This window comes from Girardinichthys multiradiatus, chromosome 20 (genome assembly GCF_021462225.1).
Source record: "Girardinichthys multiradiatus isolate DD_20200921_A chromosome 20, DD_fGirMul_XY1, whole genome shotgun sequence".
In the NCBI taxonomy this organism is placed as follows: Eukaryota; Metazoa; Chordata; class Actinopteri; order Cyprinodontiformes; family Goodeidae; genus Girardinichthys; species Girardinichthys multiradiatus.
Window position 1 is genome coordinate 33,223,472 of NC_061812.1, and position 21,816 is coordinate 33,245,287.

General features: G+C 39.2%; 1 protein-coding gene across 4 annotated transcripts in view; it reads right to left on the reverse strand.

The window, feature by feature from the left end:
* Window positions 1-326: 326 nt before the first annotated feature.
* The window catches only part of LOC124856647 (calmodulin-binding transcription activator 1-like), a 102,786-nt gene continuing 81,296 nt past the window's right edge, over window positions 327-21,816 (reverse strand). The window contains exons 11-22 of one of the 4 annotated variants that reach the window (XM_047347330.1): window positions 15,205-15,353; window positions 14,124-14,308; window positions 13,973-14,051; window positions 13,622-13,889; window positions 10,760-11,262; window positions 10,464-10,609; window positions 10,059-10,305; window positions 9,835-9,903; window positions 8,436-8,581; window positions 8,278-8,346; window positions 8,099-8,129; window positions 327-6,648 (exon numbers count right to left, since the gene is read on the reverse strand). In XM_047347330.1, the coding sequence (XP_047203286.1) occupies window positions 6,616-6,648; window positions 8,099-8,129; window positions 8,278-8,346; window positions 8,436-8,581; window positions 9,835-9,903; window positions 10,059-10,305; window positions 10,464-10,609; window positions 10,760-11,262; window positions 13,622-13,889; window positions 13,973-14,051; window positions 14,124-14,308; window positions 15,205-15,353 (1,925 nt within the window). In that variant the 3' untranslated portion in view covers window positions 327-6,615. Of the gene's footprint in view, window positions 6,649-8,098; window positions 8,130-8,277; window positions 8,350-8,435; window positions 8,582-9,834; window positions 9,904-10,058; window positions 10,306-10,463; window positions 10,610-10,759; window positions 11,263-13,621; window positions 13,890-13,972; window positions 14,052-14,123; window positions 14,309-15,204; window positions 15,354-21,816 lie in introns of all 4 variants that reach the window. The other 3 variants (XM_047347329.1, XM_047347328.1, XM_047347327.1) reach the window with 3 other exon arrangements.

Here is a 21,816-nt window from a genome sequence, read left to right on the forward strand (position 1 = left end):
AAGCATCTGCACGTTCTCAGTACATTCAATCCAGAAGTGGAAGTAAAACAGCTGGTCTTTCCTGCCACCCGTAGCCTGTCAAGCTAATTACAAGGTTAATTTCAACTATTGCTGCAATTAATGACAGTCACTGAGAATCAGGGCCATTGTGCGATGGAAGGGCCTTTTACACAGCAGCATCCCACCTCGAAGATACTTTACTGAATTTGACTCAAACGCACTACGGAGACACCAAAACACCAGGTCACGGAAATACATTTGGAGGGTAAAGATAAAAATAAGAAAAATATAGATAATAAGCAATAAACATCACCCCAAGAAATAGATTAAAGTGCAAATTTTCTTTTTATTCTGATTTAATTTTACAGCAGAAATTATGTAAAGCATTCAGAAGACATATTCCACATATAAGGGCAATATTCAAAAACACTTTGCATGGCCTCAGCAACAAAATATTATTTTGAAAACATCAACAAGTTAGTGATGCTTGTGCATGCATGTTTGTAAAGCAAACAAAAAGAAGGATTAAAAACTAGGCTACAAAAAAAGAGAGAAATGAGAAGCTGAGATCGGCATGAGAACACAACAGCAGGCAAGATGGTGGTACAGCAGGAGATGAGAGAGAAAGAGAAGACAGGGTGAAAGAGGAGGAAGGCAAGGAGTTGTCTAGCCATAGGTTATCTATAAGGGTCTACCAGTCTAGCATGCAATATGGTGTTTGGCCACGCCCTCTTGAAACAAGGCCTGAAAGGTTATGCGGTTCATTTCTAGGCGGACTTATGAGACCAGAGGCTATCTCTGCGCACGTTTACCACCTTTTTACTATGGCAAAGTCTCTTACCTTTTAATCTTTAGTTTTTCTTAGTTACGTACATACACTTTACAGTTACCATCCTCTGCCAAACAAGACCCTAATGATGGAGTTTCTGTTGTTTGGGATAGTATTTTGTGTATTGTACAAGTTGATGGACTGATGCCTGTGTACGTATGTGAAGGAGTTTTAGGATGTCATCTTCAGGTTTGTTGGTGAGAGAGGAAGTACAGTTTAATGTGTGTTAAACAGGAACTGTCCTCACCATGGCCTCACCATGGCTGTCCATCAGTATGATTAATAAATTGAAAAAGTCATAAAAGTTTTAATGATGATGGAGGTGTGTTAATTACAGTGCCTTTAAAAAGTATTCATAACGATTGAGTTTTTCTTATTTTGTCTTGTTATAACTACAAATATGCATGTATTTTATTGGGATTTTATGCAACTCACGAACTGTGAAGTGGAAAGGAAAAGATACATGATTTCCAAAATGTTTTAAATATATATCTAAAAAGTGTGGCAGCCATTTGTATTCAGCTTCCTTTTCTCAAGCTTTGAACATCTCACAGAGCTCTGTTCAATCCATCATCTGAGCATGGAAAGTATGGCACAAACATACAAAGACATGGCCTTCAACTTAAACTTACAGGATGGGCAGAAAGACCATTAATCAAAGAACCAGTCAAGGAGCTTGTGGTACTCTGGAGGAGCTGCAGAGCTCAGCTGGGAGAATCTGTTGACAGGAGTATGGTAAGTTTGATGCTCCAAACACTGGCATTTATGGAAGGTAAGCTGGCCAGAGTTGATAAGAAGATGCATGGAGCTAAAAAGATGACAATCCTGGAGGAAAACCTTCTGCCGGCAAAAGACGGTGTCAGAGGTTAACTTTCCAGCAAAACAACTAAATATACAGCCAGAGCTACAGTGGGATTGTTTAGGACAGAAATATCAATCTCTCTGGGTCTGGTAGAGCTGGTAGAGACAAACCTCAACTTACGTGCAGCTTTAATTGCACCACTATTTAATTCTGCACAGAATTGATATAGCTGGCTGAATTAAATGCACGCCACATTTTTCATATTTTTATTACTAAAATATTTTAAAAACCATGTATAATTTTTCTCAAATTAAATATGTTAAAGTCTGTGATTGTAAGGTGAGGAATTGTAATAAAGTTCAAGGCTAATTATACTTTCACAAGACACTGTAATTTGAACATCCAGAACATCTGAATCAATGCGATTTCTTATTACTTGCTTTGAATGTCATTTAAAATGTAAGCAAAATCAGCAAAAATAACAATATTCTACCATGTTGAAAACTTCATCCATGACACACCTTGAATGATGCAGATTCTTTTGGGATATAAGAACATGCATGTCAAATTTTAATATGTTAAAATTTGCAGGTGCTAGACAATAAATGGACAGCTGATGTATTCCAAACAATGTGCACACACATAAGTACATCCAAATGTACCACAGCCTCCACATCTGGGGCACCTGTGTGCCAGCAGTTAATGCAATCCACATACCATCCCCCTGTTCTTCAACCCTGAGTATAATCTAAGGGAGAGATTTCATGCCTCCCAAAGACGTAAGCACACGAGAGAAAGAGTGTGGCCTTATTTCCATGTGCACCAGACTGTGTACTTTTGCATTCCACACTGTGTGTGAGCATGTCGGATTGAGAGACTGACAGCAAAAAAAAACAAAAAACAAAGAGGATGTCTGTGAAAGATATTTAGCCAGCTAAAGACTTCAGAGTTCTGCTTTGTTTTAATGTTGCACAATTATTTTCTGGGAACAAAAATAGGAGTGAGAATTAGAAAAAAACGTAGGCCTCGCAATGGTGATGATGCGAAGTGACTCGTGAGAGTGCCTCTCATAGACAGAAGCAAAATTCAAAGTTTTTTTTTTTCCTCCTCTAATAAGTACACACAAAGGTAGGGGCGATACTATCATATCTGTTAACCCGACAAAGTAACACATATTGTCAATTAGGCCATGAGCATCCATTCATACCAGATAAATTAGGACTTTTAACAGAGAGTAGAACACTGTCAAGTTCAATTTTAACACACAATTTAGGAAAATAAAGAGAAACTGGGAACATTTTGGAGAATGTACAATACTTCCTGATATTAGTTTGTTTGTTGTTGAGCAGGCACTTTCTAAACAGAGCTTTCCACAAGGTTAAAGTACATGTCATACAATTATGGCAGTGACAATGAGGAGAAAAGGGAAAGAAATGAAACAAACCATGAGTTCAGAGACATTCTGTTTGAAGATGGAAAGCATTGACTGGAGGCCGGGCTGGGTCTGCTGTAGGTGTGATTGATGGTCTTAATAAAAATGAATGTGTTGCTGGAGCACAACCACACAGTAAGGGATGTTCAGCAGATATGAAAAGTCTGCACAACCCCGGTTCAAATGATGTTTTTGTGATTTAAAAAATGTAACAAAGACAAATAATTTCAGAATTTTTTCCACCTTTACAAACTGAAATCTTTGAAGTGAATCAAAAAAAAAAACAACCCTAAAATATAGTGGTTGCACAAAAGTGTGCATTCTTTTTTACCCAGAGATTTGGCTGTGTTCAAATCCCAAATACAGTTCAACATGTTTAGTAGATTTTTCTGACATTTCTTAGATCCTATCTCACAGCATAAGCCGTGGTCTGCAGAGAGCTTCCAAAGCACCAAAGGGATCTTATTGTGAAAAGATATCAGGCAGGAGAAAAAGAAAACTGGTCAAGGAGGCTGCCAATGGGCCCACACTACCATTTAAAGGGCAGCATAAATATCTGGCAAGTACTTGTGACAACAATCTCCATTATTGCTCATATTTCTGGGCTAAGAGGTTAGGATGGCAACACAGATGCTCTTTCCTACAAGGAGGATAACCTACAAGGCTAAAATCTGCAAAACCACTTTTGAAGTCTTCAGAAAGCATATACATGTGTCTTATGCTCCAATGAAACTAAGGTTGAACCTTTTGGCCATAATTCCAAAAGGTATGTTTGGTGTAAAAGTAACACTTCGCATAACCAAAAGACATCGTAACACAGTAAAGAATGGCGGTGGCAGGATCATGTTTTATGGCCGGTTTTCGTTTTGGTGGACCTGAAGTTTTAGTTAAACACTTGGCACAAAACCTTCAGGTAGAAAACTGCCAGAAAACAGAGGATGAAGAGGAACTTCATCTTTCTGCACCACAGCGAACCAAAGGTTATATTAAAATCAACACATTTTGGAGTAGCTCAGCCAGTGCTCAGACCTTTGATCTGAAGAGGGCGGTTCACAGGAGAACAGGTTTGGATCACTATTCAAAGAGAGTGAGCAAATATTGCCAAGGTAACATATGTCCTGATAATCGACTCCTACCCAAATAGACTGAGTGGTGTAATAATAATAGAACTGTGTTCTGTAGAGTTTTAGATCAGGGTTGTCTAAACCTATGCAACCACTTTATTTAATATTTTTATTTTCAAAAGATTTACATTTGAGTTTTACAGGTTATATAAGTAAAAAAAGTAAGTTTTTGTGTGTGCAGACTTTTTATATCCACGGTGACATCCTCTTTCCTTTATGGTTCACCAGTCATAGCATTTACATTTGAACATCATAGTCATCGGCACGATTAGCATCATCAGCATCATCTGTTATACTTGCAAAGTCCCCATCACCGTTTTATGCATAAGTCTACCATTTTAGACAAACTTCAGGACTTGTAGGTCTACATCTGAGCTATTACTAGGTTACTATGGTTTATTGTCAGCATGTGCTGCCTCTGTGGATCTTACTGATAACTTCTGGGTACTGGTTTCCCCAGCATAACATACTGTGTTGTTAAGCAAAAATAGCATTCATAATGATTGGCACTACTGGCAAAATGGGTTTAATTTTTGCTAGCCAAGAAACAAAAGCACAAAGTGTAAATGTTTTTTTTTTGTCTGAAAGATCATGGTTTCAGCTTAGTTTGTTTTCCCACTTATAGTTCTAATGTTAGATTTTTTGTTTGCATGCTTTTAAGAAAATGTTCTTTTTCAATAACACTTATACTGGATACTCTTAAAGTGAAGCAGTTAAAATCCTCTCACAGTCCTTAGCCACTAGCGTGTTCTTTTAGATGTTTCTTTTGTCTTAAATCTCATGCACATTACTCCGTTTGTATTATCTACATTATTTACAAGCAATATGCCGTCCTGTGTACCCAGATCTCTGTCTAAAGTTCTTGTTACGGGAAGTAAAATAATTTATAATCTTAAATACAGTCTTCTTATGAAAAAGTTTCAGGGTCCTTGTATCCCCTTACCTCGTCAGTTTATGTACAGAAATATGCAATAGTCCAAAATATGGATTTGATCGCCCATACAGGGCTAATACAGGGAGCAGTGCCCTGTATGGGGGCAAGTATAGGACCCATGTCCTTTACAGAGCAAGCATAGAGACCTCTCGGAGTCAAGAAGAAGTCAAGGCAATGTTATGTGACTCTGTCCTTAAAACCACAGTTAGGATTTGGAGGTTCACGCAGAACAAACTAACAGAGACGTTTAACCATTGGAACATGTCATATTTTATCACACCGGCAGGGGAGGGGGTTTGGGTCTCGAGCTAAACCACTCTTGAGCCTGTTAAACAAAGAATTAGACCCTTAAATAAATAAATAATAAATAAAGCACCCAAAAGAAGTCATTTGTCCTTACACGGTTCACATTACACAGGGTAAGGATAGGTTGATGAAGACATGAGACACAATTACACATAGAAATACAAAAAGAAACAACACTAAAGCAGTTTGGCAAGCATGCAGGAGCTCATAGCTCAAACACATGCATTGAATTGAACGAACACGGACACACCACGTCAGGCGAGCAAAAGTGCTGCCGCTGAGAACGACTCCATACAAAGTCCATGTAGCAAATTAAGACATCGTTATTCAGGCCGCTTCCCTTTTATCTAACAATGCTCCTCGTACATTCAAGTGCAGTTCCTCCCCCTTTTTTTTTTTTTGATTAGGTGACTAATAGCTTCATAAGCCTGTGAGTCAGAGTGGTTGGGTGATACTGTGAGATACTGAATCAGCAGAATGGTTTGCCACTGTAGCTCTGTAGGATGATATAGAGGAGGAATAAGCGGGGGGGAAAACCTTGCATGCAAATGCAACATAGAAGTGAGTTTTTTTGGTTTATGGTTTCTTATTCTTTCACAGATCTCTATTTTAATACAAAAAAACACAGCGGGTTTTGTGTGTTTTTTGCATGTCAAAGTTGCCTCTTTCTTGAGCCAGCTGTTCACCGCCGGAGCCTCTTCAGTACATCCAGCTGCTGCCTTAAACAGCAGGATGTCGTCGTCAGGCACTTCCTCTTTTGTTCTTTTTTCTGCTTATCCTGCTCGACAACTTGCTCTTGCAAAGAAACATACCCATGAGGAGTGCAAAGAATGCCATGAGGTTAATGTGATGGCCTCCCAGTTAAACTGGAGGAGAATCAGTGCTGTGAGCAGAGCCTGGTTCTGGGGCTCTGCCCAGCAGTCTGTCAGTCTGAGCTGCCATGATGGACACCTGTCCTGTCCTCAGTCTGTTAGGGAAGAGTTTTTTTTTTCCTCTTGAGAAATGAGGCCAGGAAGGTTGAGAGCAAGGAGGAGAGACGAGGGCACGAGGAGAGGTTGGAAAATGCAACAGGAAGGGAGGGTAGGGAGGGAGGGAGACTGGAGGAAAGATGGATTGGGGAGTGGGGGTGGTGTGGGGTAGATTGCTCACAGGCTGAGGGGGCTGTGTGCAGGGCCTGGTGATGCATTCTCAGGACCCCTGGCCTTTCTCTGCTCTCTGGCCCTGAGGGGAACCAAACACACGTTAGAAACAATCAGCGAAAACGTTTACAAGAAGCTCTACGTATATAAAGTGCCTTGCAAAACTATTCATATCGCATTTTACACCCAAAAACATCAATGTATTTCACTGAGATTTAATATGAGAAACCAACACAAAATACTGAATAACAGTTTTTACAAATAAAAAACCTGTAAAGTGTAGCGTCACCTTCATTCAGATCCCCTGAGCCAATTCTTTTTAGAACCACCTTTTGTTGCGATTACAGCTGCAGGTCTTTGCAAATCCAAAACTAAATCTCAAAAATAGCTCAAGCTCAGCCAGTTTGGATGGAGGGTGTCTGTGAACACACATTCTCAATTGTATTTAGGTCTGGACTCTAACTGCTCCATTCAAACATGTGAATAAGCATTTATCTAAACCTTCCATTGTAGCTCAAGTTGTACATTTCAGTTTGTTGTCCTACTGGAAGGTGAACCTTCACTCCAGCCACAACCCTTCTGTAGCCTCTAACATATTTTCTTAGAGGATCTGTATTTAGTTCTGTCCATTGGATCAGGTTACTTGTTCCTGCCGCAGGGAAGCATCCACACAGCATGATGCTGCCACCAACATGTTTTACCATGGGAAATATGCATTTCAATTACAGTGCAGTGCTGTCTGCCACACTCATCTGACCAGATCACATTCCTCCACGTAGATGTATTTACTTTGTCCTCTACATGGCTTGGGGAAAACTTTCAACAGTACTTCTTATGAACTTCTTTCCAACATGGCCATTTTCTAGCCACTCTTCGTTTGGTCTTCGTGATGCTGTTTGTTCACTAATGTTTTCTAATAAACAAAAATACATTCCTGCCACACTTTTAATGTTTAAAACCATCTATTGTTTTCCTTCCACTTTACAATTATGTGCTACTTGTTGTTTGTTTATCACATAAAACCTAATGAAATATATTGATTTTTGTTGCTGTACTTGAACACAATGCGCAAAAAGTACAAAGTGCAAAAATACTGTTGCAAGGCACTTTAACAGCACGTTGTATTTTTTTTTTATCCCCCAAATGTCAGTCAGAGCAAAAACGGCAGTTATTTGACAAAACCTCCCCAAATTCACATCTGCCACACGCAGACATACACTCTCACATCCTCTGGATCAGCCCCATCCATCAAGGCACACAAAAATTTGCATGCCAAGCAACCCTCGAAGTCCCCTTGTGATAATCAGAACATGCCCCCAAGAAGACCATATGCAGGACTTGCTTCTCTATCTGTCAGTCATGCACATTTATTGTCATCATTCGACAGTCTTTGGAGGGAGACAGAGAGAGATAGGGAAAAAAGAAGAGAGCGGGAGGGAAGGATAAAGATCCAGGAACTCCTCTACCTCTCCTTCCGCTGTCATGCAAACAGGCATCATCCTCTGAAAGAGAGGGAGCAAGTGGGGACTCACCTGTTTCAGAGGTCTGTGGTCCATCAAGGGGCTTCACAGGAGCAGCAAAACAACAGCAACTATTAGCACCGCTGCAAGTCTGTGTATGTATCTTAGTCGCTGGTATGAGTGTGGGATATGGTGCCCTTGAGTGTGTGCATAGATGAGTTTGAGAGTGTGTTTGAAGGTTCATGCCTCACCTGTGGCGGCAGCGGAGCAGGAACCTCAGGATCTTACGAGCAGCCTGGTTCTGTTTTTTAGTTAGGAGGCTGCTGTAAGCAAATATACCAGTGTATCTTTTAATGACATTTCTTATGCAATCCTAGTGACAGCATACTTGTGTGTCCATATGAAGTACCTGAGGGAGTGCTTGTAGGAGCGGTAGTATTGCTGGATGAGGACCGCTGCTCTACGGCTCTGCTGGAACTTCCTCTGTTCGTGGAAACTCCGGAAACGACTCTGGATCAGGATGGCTGCTAAAGTCATCCTCTTATAAAGTGCATACTGCAAGGGAAGACAACACCAACATAAATCCTGATGTTAGAAACAAGAGATAAAAAAATAAATAAATGTTAAATTCTGAAAGTGCAGGACAGTGTTTCATTTCTACATTGCCTTCCAAGAGTATTTTTACCCTTTGAACCTTTCCACATTTTGCCAGGTTACATACACTAACTTAATGTGTTTTATATGGATTTTGTGTCAGACTAAAACAATGCAGTGCAAAAATTGGCAAGTGGATGTGAATTAATACATGGTTTTCAAAATGTACATATCAATGTACAATATTCTGAAAGGTGTGGCAGGCCTTTTTGTTCAGCTCCGTTTTATGTGATCCCTCAAAATAAAATCCAGTGCAACCCAAATCTTCCAGAAGCCAACCAGTTTGTAGATATACTTCACCAGTGTGTAACTTAATCGCCACACTTGTCTGTGTTTGTCTGTCACATAAAATTGAACACAAATTGACTTTTATTTAAGGGGATCAGAGTAAATGGAACCAAAACAAATGTATGGCAAAGGTTTCAGTTTTTTTCATTAGCAATTTTTAAAACTATATCGTTTGTCTTCAACTACACAATTTTGTGTTTGCTTCTCACTATAATTTCCCAGTGAAATATATTGACACTTGTGGTTGTAATGTGAGAAAATGTGTTCATAGGGTTTGAATACATTTGCAAGGCACTGTAACTTGCTGAAGGATGAATATAAAAAAAACATAATGTTATCAAGATCACGAAGAGAAAAATGAACTCATAATCATATCAATACCATAAAAAACAATTGACAAAGTAATTAATTAGAAATGAAATAGCTTCATACAGTAGTTTTGGGATATAGTTCTAGTAGATATAGTCAATATAGAATGTATAAGTAAAACCTTGTTTGAAAAACACAAATATCAGTTTCTCATCAAAATACATAAAAAAGTAGAATCTACAGGCAAATGTTGAAATGTCATGTAATCAATGCTTTCTGCATTATGAATAAGACAAGGAATTAAGGCAGATAGCAGAGCAATTGTTTCTCAGTCCATCCTGAGAGCTGTATTTAGTGTTAAACTTGTCAGATTGCCCAGGAGGGATGGCATGTGGGAACATTAATTCCCAGTCAGGAGATTTAGGGTATTTTCTTTGAAACACACACAAACCTACAAGCTAAATTTACTCTTTTAGTGGAATGCAATCTATTACTGCAACAAAAAATAATTCTCTATTTAAATAAGGCTGAGAGTGAAACCAACTTGCTGATCTTACCTGCTTGTATCTCTTGTAGCAGCGTTGAATCACTGCTGCGATCTCTTTGTGTTGTTCCTGAATGGGACCCTGAGAACAATGTTAGAAATAATTTAGCCTAACATTGCACGTGTAACATAATTAGTGATTACAGTGAACCCTTTTCAGCTGATTGACAACTGTGCAAGAGAGCATCACAGAACAAGGTATCAGTCTGCATGAGCAGAAGTGGAGGTCGTACTTGCCTTGTGTTTTCTGAGGGAGTGCAGAGCATGCCTGATGGTTTCATACAGCTCTTGCTGCTTTGCCTCAGTCATGGCTAGACAAGAAGAGTTTGCTTTCAACTTCTCCTCTTTCATAGCTGCACAGAGGAAGGAGCTCCAGTCAAAGGTAGACAAGGGCGCTTGGTTGGTGTGAGGAGTCTCCTGCTCCTCCAGCCCTGAGAGTACATTTGGTTTGGGGCTTGTAGCGTGGGGCTTAGATTTCAAAAACCTGCACAGACAAACAAAATCAAAACTGTGTTACCAAACTGAATGCTCCCCTATGTGTCTATGACATACATACAAATTTATTTAATCAATATAACAAGTTTTTTTTTGTTACATTTTGACTTTATGGGGAAGCATTTCAACTATTAGATTTGGACTCACCTTTCGACCTCATCAAGGTAACCAGATAGTGACTTTACATCACTGCTGATCCCAACCTTTGCAGAATCTGCTTCAGGGCCTGCAGTCGGCTTAGGCCTTCCAGCTGAAGGATCCATGATGTGATCAGCAAGCATCGTAATGTCAACCTACAACATGTGAAGAACCATGGCTGTTGATTTTAGTTTAGTACTTAAAGGTGGTCAAGATTTTAAATAAACTTGCACAGAATCGTTGTTCATTATTTATTTTTAAAATGTATTCCTTATATCAAAACAATTTAAAACTGCTCACTATACCTGTAAGTCGTCTGTGTTATCCTGATAGGTCAGCAGCTCAGTTTCCTCTCCCCTGTCAGACAGCACTCTCTGCCGCAGATGAATGGCCAAACGCTCTTTTCCTTGAATTCTTCTGACCAGACTGTTTTGTCCAAGAGACCGTCTCAGGCTCCACATATTGCCCCCCTCAGACCCCCTTATCCTGGCCTGCAGGTGAGAGAACGGGGCACTGGGGAACTGAGGCCGTTCAGAGGTGGAGCTGGAAAGAGGTGTTCTCTGATAGCTGGGGTCAGTTTTTTGGGATCGAAGAGGACTTTGCCTCGGGGAAGAGTCGGAGTGGGAGCTGATAGTGTTGGTTCCAGGGATTGAGTTAGCAAGCTGTTGCTGATTTGAAGGGTTAGATTTGAGTCGTTTGGCTGGGGGCGGGCCTACTTGTTCAACGTTGGCTCCTGGTTGGGAGCCAGTTTGGCTCCAGCTGTGGTTCTGGTTTAATGGTTGGCTCTCTGTTCTGTTCCTTCTCACCTCTGCAGAGGTAAAAACGGTTAAAAATTAGAACAGATCTTACAGCGCACCACAATTTCTACCAAAAACTACATCCCGCTCAGTCAAAAAAATAATCAGAGTTTAACTACTTGAACAGGTGAACAGGTAACATTTTCTTATTTCAAAGTACTCAAACCTAAAAAAAATCAACACTAATAAAGTATGGAGCTCTCATTCCATAATGAACCAAAATTAATGTTTTAGGAGAAACTTTTCATTTGAGATAATGGTGTCACCATTAATTTGGCACAAATTAGTGGTGCTTTCCTGTGTTAACAAACAGTAACAGTCTAACAGTGACATTTTATCCTGTTGTAGTCACATATTTCAATGTATTTTACTGGGATTTCATGTAACAGACTAACACAGCGAAGTGAATAATTATGTACATGAATTATATAAGTGAACCATGGATTTCAACATTTTTAATAATAATGGAAATAAAGAATATATTTTTAAATGTACATAAATATACACAATTGTATTCAATCCCCTCTAATATGGTACTCCTAAATAAAATCCAGGGCAGCCAACTGCCTTCAGAGGTCACTTAATTAGTAAAGAGTCCACATCCACCAGTGTATAATTCAATCCCAATAGAAATACATCTGTTCTGTGAAGACCTCAGAGGTTTATTTGAGAACATTGGTGAACAGCATCATGCAGAGGACGTCCTGTTTGCATTTTGCTGCACGTTATTTAGGGAACACGGCAAAAATGTGGAAGAAGGCCTTTGTGTCACATGAGGCAAACACAGAACTACACCTCCATGTAAAATGCTCCTTAGGGGAAAACCACCGCATATCTGAACTAAACACAGGATCTCAGCAGTGAAGTGTGGCAGCATCATGATGTGGGATGATTTTCTTTAGTATGGCCAGGGAAGCTATTCACAGTGGATGGGAAGATGGATAGAGTTAAATACTGGAAATCCTAGAAGAAAATCTTTTAGAGGGTTCAGATTTGGAAGGAGGTTTAACTTCCAGCAGGACAGCAACTCTAAAGATGCAGCCAGAGCTACAGTGGAAGGTTTTAGATAAAACCATATTTATGTGTTATGTGGTGAACACAAATTCATGCCACACATTTCAGATTTCCATTATTAAAAACTTTGAAAAACCATCTATGATAATTCTTATAAAAGTTCCTGCATGTTAAAGTTACTACAAGATCTTACTTTTGTAAGACACTGCATTTGTCTTAAAGTGGTCTGATTTTATGTATGTTTTTATATGACCTTGAGAATTTAGAAAAATATTTTTTCTATAAAAATGCTTTGGCAGGTTTATTAGATTTAATCTAATCTATTCAAATCACTTAATCTAAGTGATTGATTGCTGTTAACTTTGCTGACAGAACACTATAAAGTTAACCTCAGGAAGAGACTTTCTGAAGCTAAGAGAATCAGTCAGACAACACAGTGTGTAACGCTTTATATAGATTGCTGAAACAAAAACCTACATTTACAGGGTTTATGTGATAATGATTTCTTGTCTATGTGAAATTTCAAGGTGTGTCAAGAGCAGAGTTATAACTCCTGGTAAGGAGTTCACCTCTGTATTATCGACTGTAATTATACGAGATAGAAAATGATACTTAGTGAGCTCTAAACACGCTGATGGATGGATTTTATGACATTGGCACAATTACCAGCTTCAGTGATAAGTGGAGCTGACCACTTTTTTGCAGACTATTCCCTAAACACCACAATTAAAATCCACATAAACACAGTTCTAGTTAGTTTGCTTCATAAATTAAAACCTAAAACATGAAACAGAATAAAAACAAACTACAGCCACTTTATGGATACTCCAACCTAAAATATGTTTGTCTGTTTACATACGTAGATTCTCACGGAAGGCATCAAAACAGTGAATAAACACATATGAAATTATATAGCAAACAAAAAATTGTAACAGAATGTTAAATATGTTTTATTTTTTAGATTCCTTAAAGTAGCCGCCCTTTGCTGTGATGACTGAACTATTAACCTTTGGCCGTCTCTCAATGATCCTCTGGGAAGTTCTTTTAACTCTCTGGAAAACCATTTCAGGTGACCACCTCATGAAGCTCATGGAGAGAATATTAAGAGAGCAAAGCAGTAATCAAAGCAAAGGGTGGTTATTTTGAAAAATCAAAATATAAAAGATGTTTGGAGTTATTTCACACTTTTTTGTTTAATCAAACAGTCATCAAAATGAAGATAACCACTAAATGAGAATGTGTATCTAAAACATCTGACCGGTAGTGTGTATCTAAATATATACAGTATATACTATATAATATATATGCAAATGCTGATATATGTTCTGACAAAAAAAGCATAAGATGCTTTTGGACCTGGGCTTGGATTAGTGCTGGGGCTGTTGCTGATTCCACTGTTCTGTGGCCCTCCTTTCCACTTCTCCATCCAACTATCTGCGGACTGGCCCTTGGTTTGAGGACTCTGCTGCAGCTGCTCCAAGAGCTCAGCCAATCGAGTGTGACCACGAGATCGGGCAATGTTCAGCGGCAAGCGACCCAGGGAGTCAGGGATGGCTAAAGCTCTTGGGTCCCAATGGTATAGAACCAGTGCTGCCTCAGTATGGCCCAAAGCGCATGCCCACATCTACAGAAGACAGAATAAAATAAAACCTCATACACACAGGAAAAAAAAGTTGAAAAAAGAATGTGAACGTATTGATTACTCACGAGTGGTGTGCAGGAGAAGTGGTCAACGTTAAGGGGATCCACTTCCAGCTCAAGGTCAATGCTGTCAGCATGCTTTGTGCTGTGGAGCGAGGCAACAAATGTGAAATTACTGCATCTTCATGGTGGAGTGTCACATCTGAGTGTTACTCACCGCCAGCGAATGAGTGTCTGGATGAGCCCTGCGTAACCCTGAGCTGCGGCCAGATGCAGTAACGTCATTCCTCTGGAGTTCTTACTATGGACAAGCTGGTTAGAAGACGTCCAACAGGGCTGAGACATCATCTTCTCACACACCACTACCACACGACCCTCAAATGTGCTCTGATCAGGGGAGCTCTGAGGGGTGGAAAGTAAAAAGGTCACATGTAAAGTCTTGGTAAACCTCTTTTCCAAATGTCTAGCTACCTCTAGAGAGGGACTGACCAGCCTTTTCCTGCCAATACCGATTTCTGGCTTTCTTTGAGATATGACTTGCTGATTCTATTTATTTTTTGAGGACTATAATCCATATAAAATAACGAAATATCTGGGGTTCCTTGATAGAGGTAGCGGTTGAAAATCCACCAGAAATTATGGAATTTCAAGGGAATTTTTTATTTTATCCATCAACTCATATGTCTTTAACCATTAACTAATTTTTTTGTGATGTCAAAATAGTCCATAAAAAGCACATGCTGTTGGCTAATCCTTTATAGAAAATACATGATAGGAACTTTTAGTTTCGATGAACTCAATGAATAAAGGGACCAAAATGCCGATCACTGATCAGAGCCAATCAAGGGAAGATTGGTTGATTCTTAATCTCTGGCTAGTTGATTATTGCATCTCTAGTTATCTCTAACATTTTGCAGCACATTTACAAGATAGAAATACATGACAACCACTCTAAATAAATGCTCTTTTTTAAACTGTTATTTGTTTTTTTGTTGTTTCTCAGATCAGTAAATGCACTGGAAGATGACACAAAGATGATCCAGTACATGTCCGAAAGATGCAATTTCATCCAAAGTTTTATGTTACATGACACTTTAAGGTTTTGGATGGTAAATTCAGTCCATGCCTCAAACATTGTAGAGAAGAATTATGTGTTGTAGAAGGAAACCTTCAACTTTATCAAACAACTAATACAAATTAGCCTTGACTGATTTCATTATCTTTGATGTGTTTACCTTTTCATGTTAGACACCTTTATATGCTATAGTTGTACAGGAAACAGTTCCCCACAGCCTTACTTGAGACCGCGGATCATTGGCTCCTCCCCCCTCCACTCCTCCGCCCTTGGTTGCCATGGCTTCTGAGCTGGGGTTCTGATTGGTTATTTCAGCCATCCTTTGCTCCATTTGCTCCAAACGCTCCAAGATAGACATCCTGAACTGGGTATCTGTGGAAATGCAGGTAAAGGTTTAAAACTATTTGCTGTATTTAGGTAAGTGAACATTATGTTTTAGTGAGTCCTTCTCAAGATGAGTGGCTTGATCGAATGTCATTGTGGCCCTTGTATTCAATGTTGTTGCAGATGTGTTGCCGTGACTCTCATATCATCCCACCTGCTGCTGACTCCAAAGCAAAACACTCCTATATTGTAGATTCCTGACACATGAAAGCACTGTTCTTCTCTTATAAACATCTCATACAAACAAAGAGATCTATTAACACATACACACACACACACACACACACACACACACACATACACGCTGTTTAACAATTAACAGGGGACATTTTAACTTTCTAATAGCTGTCTGTATGCAGAAAACACATAAAAAATTGGTTTGTTTTATATGCAGATATTTAAGATGTTTTGATTTAAGTTTAGAGTAGGATACAGGATTTAACTACTATTCTTTGAGTTGAATGGAAACTCCACCAGTTTCCTTGTTGACATCTATTAGACAACAGTTTTTTCACTGTTTACTTAGTACGAAGCACGGGAAGGCAAAGTTGCACTACTACTATTATCAAGGCCCTTTAGTTTCACAAAACATCAGTACAATAAACATTAAGCAACATTTCTGTGGTTTTTAACCAAGCCAAGAAAGAGCCAACGAGGGAAATTTTTGATTATACAGTGCAGTATGAGATGAACTTTTCATATTTTTACATATATTGCATAGTACAAGTATTTGCATAGTTATGAAGTGTAGGGAAATAGAGTCATAAGAAGTCCCATTTAGAGTTTACTACAAGACATATAGGGGACACAACAAACATGCTGATAAAGGTGTTCCTGTCTGATAAAACCAAAACTAAACTTTTTGTCTTGTATGCATAATCCTTTGTGTGGCAGAAAGCTAACACTGAAGATCATCCTGAACATACCTGTCCCGATGGTGGAACATGATAGTGGCAGCATCATACTGTGGGGATTATTTTCTTCATCACAGACAGGAAACTTGTTCAGAACTTATGGTCTATCATTAAAAATCCCAATAACATACATCGAAGTTCAAGAAATATCACCTCTCGCAAGCTCCCCCAAGTCAATACTTTTTAGTATCGACTGTAAAAGTAAAAATAATCAGTTTTGTCATACCATTTCATTTTATGCAGAGTTTATGTTCTTTACTATGGTAAACTGCATAACACCATTACATTTCAACAAGAAGGAGTAAGGCTGTTTGATATTATCTGTAAAAATCAGCTCACAGTTATTACATGTCGAACTAATCACTTAAAAATAAACTACTGTATTAAACAAACTTAAAAAAGTTTGTCAGATAAGACACTACCTGTTTTAGTGAAAAAAACGACTACAAATATATAATGTAATGTATGCAGTCCCACAGTCCAGCAAGCATTCTGATCATTGTAGTAATGGGCCTTTCCAGGAGCACTGGTCTCTTGGTTTGGTGGAGGGATCAGTGGAACTGTCCCCTCCTCTTGGTGCTGAAATTGCACAGGTCAACTAAAAATAACAGACAAGCACCACTTCATTTTTTAGTCTAACTATTCTACAAATATGACTGATTTTTTTTTTTAAAGGTACGAATCTATAGCAATGAATTTATGCTGCCGTTCTTATGTGTATCTTAAGAGGCATGACGAACTAATACAATCCTAACGCAGCAGCTGTAAACAATACACACCTGAACGGCAGCAAAAAAAAAAGCGCGATGAGAAGTTACCATCCGAGTCTTTGTGTCTGCTGCTGCTGGTTTGGTTCCTGTTCCCGCTTCTGCTAAACGTCCATCAATCTGAGGTTTACGACTCACAGCCCCGCTTCTCCAGACGTAAAAAAACACAAACAAAAAACGGGAGGCAGGAAGGGACGGAGAAAAAGAGAGCTGTCTCTCCACGCTGTGTGTGTGAGGGGGAGCATCGCTTCAAATCCGCCCGCCACTCTTCGAGCTGCAGGAGGCTCGCTCGTCATCGCCACAACAGACTGCACACAGCCTAAAATGGAGCATTCGCATGCTGGCTGTGCTGTTTGCAGACACGTGTTTAATAGCGGAAAGCTGTTTTATCCATGTAACCCCCCCTCTTGTGGGAAGTATTCGCCCTCATATTAGAGGCCAAAACAGAGAACATGTTTAGAAACAGACAGGCCTTCATGCTCGTTGTCTTTGCTTAGGGACAACAACAGAGCCCATGCTTTTACTGGCTGCCATCTACAAGAACTGTCCTCAGTTTTCACTGTCGAACTGAGCGCCGTCGTGTCCTTGTCCTTTATTTCAGCCAACAGTCAGCATGCTGTGACTAAAAAGCCGCACTGCCGCATTGCGCAACGCAGAGACGGGGGCGAACACGGAGTCAGGACATGCATTGCCGGTGGGACCCATGTGTTTCCAGGCTGCAACTGCATTGTGAGATATATTTAAACTCAGAGGCTGACCCAGAAGCCGTAAAGAAATCTGCATGACGTGCCTCCAAAGATTATTGAAAGAACGTGCCATTGTCCTTAAATCCATTTTGAATGTAATACCGCTTAGAACAGGTTACATAAGGAGAGGTGAATGGGAAAATGTGACACTGGTGTATACTCACACCTTGTTAACAATATGCATCGAAGCCTGTAACATATCACCGTCCTTGTTTAAAAATTAATTTGTCAGTTTTAGGGAGGCAGCTAACGATAACTTTGCTAATTGATTAATATCTTGACTATTTTTTTACTTCATCGTTGAGTGGTGCATTAGACAATGCAGGCCACTTGAAAAAGAAGGTAACTATTCATAGGAGGCTGGCTCCCTGGTTTAATTTAGATCTGCGTACTTTAAAGCACAACGTCAGAAAATTAGAGAGAAAATGGCGCTCTACACACCTAGGATTCCTACTTAATCTGGAAAAATAGCCTATTGCTGTATAAAAAGACACTTCGCCAAGCCAGAACATTATTATTATTTATTTCTCATCATAAATAGAAGTGAACAAGAATAATCCTAGGTTTCTCTTTAGTACAGTTGCTAAACTTACACAGAGTCACAGCTCTGTTGAGCCATCCATACCCTTAGCTCTCAGCAGTCATGACTTTATGGGATTCTTCCAAAATAAAATTGATTCTATTAAAAATAAAATCTTTGACATACTCCCGAAGATGATTACTTCATCCTCAGCAAGTGAGACAACATTGGAAGTAACTGTAGAACCTGATTTGTGTTTGGACTGTTTTGATCCTGTGAAGCTTCCTGAGTTATCAGAAATATTAGTTTCATCTAAACCTTCAACTTGTATGTTAGACCCAATCCCAAACAAATTATTTAAGGAAGTGTTCCCTCTGATTACCAGCCCCATTTTAGATATGATTAATCTATCTTTAGTAAATGGATATGTACCACAGGCTTTTAAGTTAGCTGTAATTAAACCTTTACTTAAGAAACCTTTGCTTGATCGAGATGACTTGAAAAATTACAGACCTATATCCAATCTTCCATTCTTATCTAAACTTCTTGAGAAAATAGTTGCTAATAAATGTGTGAGCATTTACACAGCAATGACCTGCTTGAAGAGTTTCAGTCAGGCTTCCGAGCTCATCATAGCACTGAAACAGCTCTGCTGAAAGTCATTAATGATATTCTTATGGCCTCAGATAATGGACTTGTGTCTGTTCTGGTTCTGTTAGATCTCAGTGCTGCATTTAATACAGTCGATCACAATATTGTCTTAGAAAGGCTGGAATATGCTGTAGGGATCAGGGGAACAGCGCTAGGCTGGTTTAAATCTTATTTGTCTGACAGATTCCAGTTTGTTCATGTAAATGATAAATCATCTTTAAACTCCAGGGTTAATTGTGGAGTACCACAGGGTTCAGACAAGACAGAAGTTGTCGTCTTCGGACTGGAGTCTTTAAAAAAGAAACTGCTTAGTCAATCACTTAACCTGGATGGCATTAAATTGACCTCCAATAATAAAGTTAAAAACCTTTGTGTTATTTTTGACCAGGACATGTAATTTAAATCCCATATTAAACAGGTTTCTAGGATTTCCTTCTTTCATCTCCGGAACATTGCCAAAATTAGAAATATTCTATCCAGGAGTGACGCTGAAAAACTAGTCCATGCATGTGTTACTTCAAGGCTGGACTATTGTAATTCTTTACTATCAGGATGTCCACAAAATGCAGTTAAAAGCCTTCAGCTGATTCAAAATGCTGCAGCAAGAGTTCTGATGAAAATTAAAAAGAGAGATCATATTTCTCCTATTTTAGCTTCCCTTCATTGGCTCCCTGTTAAATCCAGAATAGAATTTAAAATTCTCCTCCTCACATATGAAGCCCTTAATGATCTAGCTCCATCATACATCAGAGATCTGATTGTTCCATATGTTCCTAACAGAGCACTTCGTTCTCAGACTGCAGGTTTACTGGTGGTTCCTAGAGTCTCTAGAAGTAGAATGGGAGGCAGATCCTTTAGTTATCAGGCTCCTCTCCAGTGGAACCAGCTCCCAGTTTTAGTCCGTGAGGCAGACACCCTGTCTACTTTTAAGGCTAGGCTTAAAACTTTCCTTTTTGCTAAAGCTAATAGTTAGAGTGGCTTAGGTTATCTTCCTTATTTTTTACCTCTGCCTTCCTCCCTCCCTGTTGGTTGGAGTAAGGGGGAGTCAGGTTTAGCCTAAACCGGTTCAGTTATGGATGAGGTGTAAACACACCCTCCATTTCTGCTACCTGTATGACCCCCTCTCTTTTCAATGGTTATAATCAGTCTGACAGAGAGAGGTATCCCAATCCTTGTGGTTTTTAGTATAACAATGGCCATCAGTGGGCTCTAGATGGACAAACTTGATCAGTTTATTATTTTACGGCCCCGTGCCATTCCGGACACTTTGTGGGGTGTCTTGAGACGACATTGTTGTAAATAAGCGCTATATAAAGAAATAATCTGAACTGAAACTATCTCTGTAGTGATGCTGCTATAGGCTTAGGCTGCTGGAGGACATAATGACCACTTTCACCCTCTTTGCTACATTCTCACACTACTCTCTAATTCTGCATTATTTGCTGTTATTTCAGTTTTTAACTTTATGTTCTCTCTCTTTTCTCTTCCTAGAAGCTACACCTGGCCTGACTCTGTGTCTACCTGTGACACCTTTCTGGAGGGGGGCATTGTCCAAGCTTCTGCTGGCAACAACTTAATGCTCACCTTCTAAAGATGATCCACATAGCCCTGTCTTTCAGTGTTTAACCCTTTCTCTCTCCTAGACATGGAAATTGACTGAGCTTTTACTGTAACTAATTATATGTGCTCTCTTTCAGACTCTAACCTTGAAAACTGGCTCAGAGTTTATCTGTTCTTTCTTTCTAGGTGAAACGACTAAAGGAGCTACATCCATTAACATTTACTTTTCCTTTCCATAGAAAGGACTCCTGGATCAGTGCTTCTTTGTTCTCTTTGTGTCTCTGCTCTGTTCTCTCAAACCCCCCGTCGGTTGTGGCAGATGGCCGCTCACACTGAGCCTGGTTCTGCTGGAGGTTTCTTCCTGTTAAAAGGGAGTTTTTCCTCTCCACTGTCTCTACATGCTCATCCAGGAGGACTGAATGCTGCAAGTCACTGACTCGATGCAATCTGCTGGGTTTCCTTAGATAGAAAAACTTTTTATCCAATTTGACTAAATAACTGAATCTGACTGCACTGTTCAATGGTTAGGATTAATTGGAATGTATGTACCTGACTTTTGTGAAGTGCCTTGAGACAACATGTGTTGTGAATTGGCGCTACATAAATAAACTGAATTTAATTGATTACCTGATTAAAAATCGGATTGCAAAAGGATATATATATATATATATATATATATATATATATATATATATATATTTGTTTTACAGAATTTGAACCAGGTGAAGCTAAAAACATGCCACTTTAGGAGTCCTGGACTGGGTATATGTACACCCAAAGATTATTCATGATAAATGCAAAATGTATATATTTTTGTACAGGTTTTGCGTAATTACTGCTCTGAGTGTGTTGATTTTTCAGCAGATGGCATGTTTTAGAGGCTGTATACTTCACTTAACGATTATTGATTACTAAATTAGTTGATTAGTTCAATAATCAATTAATCACAATTCATCTTATTGATTGTTTCAGTCCTAGTCAATTTAAATTCAATTTGCATGCAGGCAAAACGTAACAATTGGAAAACATACCAGCTTCAAGACCAGTCCAACGGTGTAGAACTGCCAAAAGGTTTTTAGCAAAAGTCATTTAAAAATGAATTTAAAAAAAAGAACCTAGTTGCTAAAGACTTGCAACTGGGCAAAACATGCAAAATATGCTGAATATGTGGAAATGCACACCACTTCTCAGTGTTGTTTTCATAACAATATTGGAAACCCATGCATTCTTTGCATTACATTTCTAAATGATGTTCTGCAATGTATTGGTCTATCACACAAAATCCTGACTAAT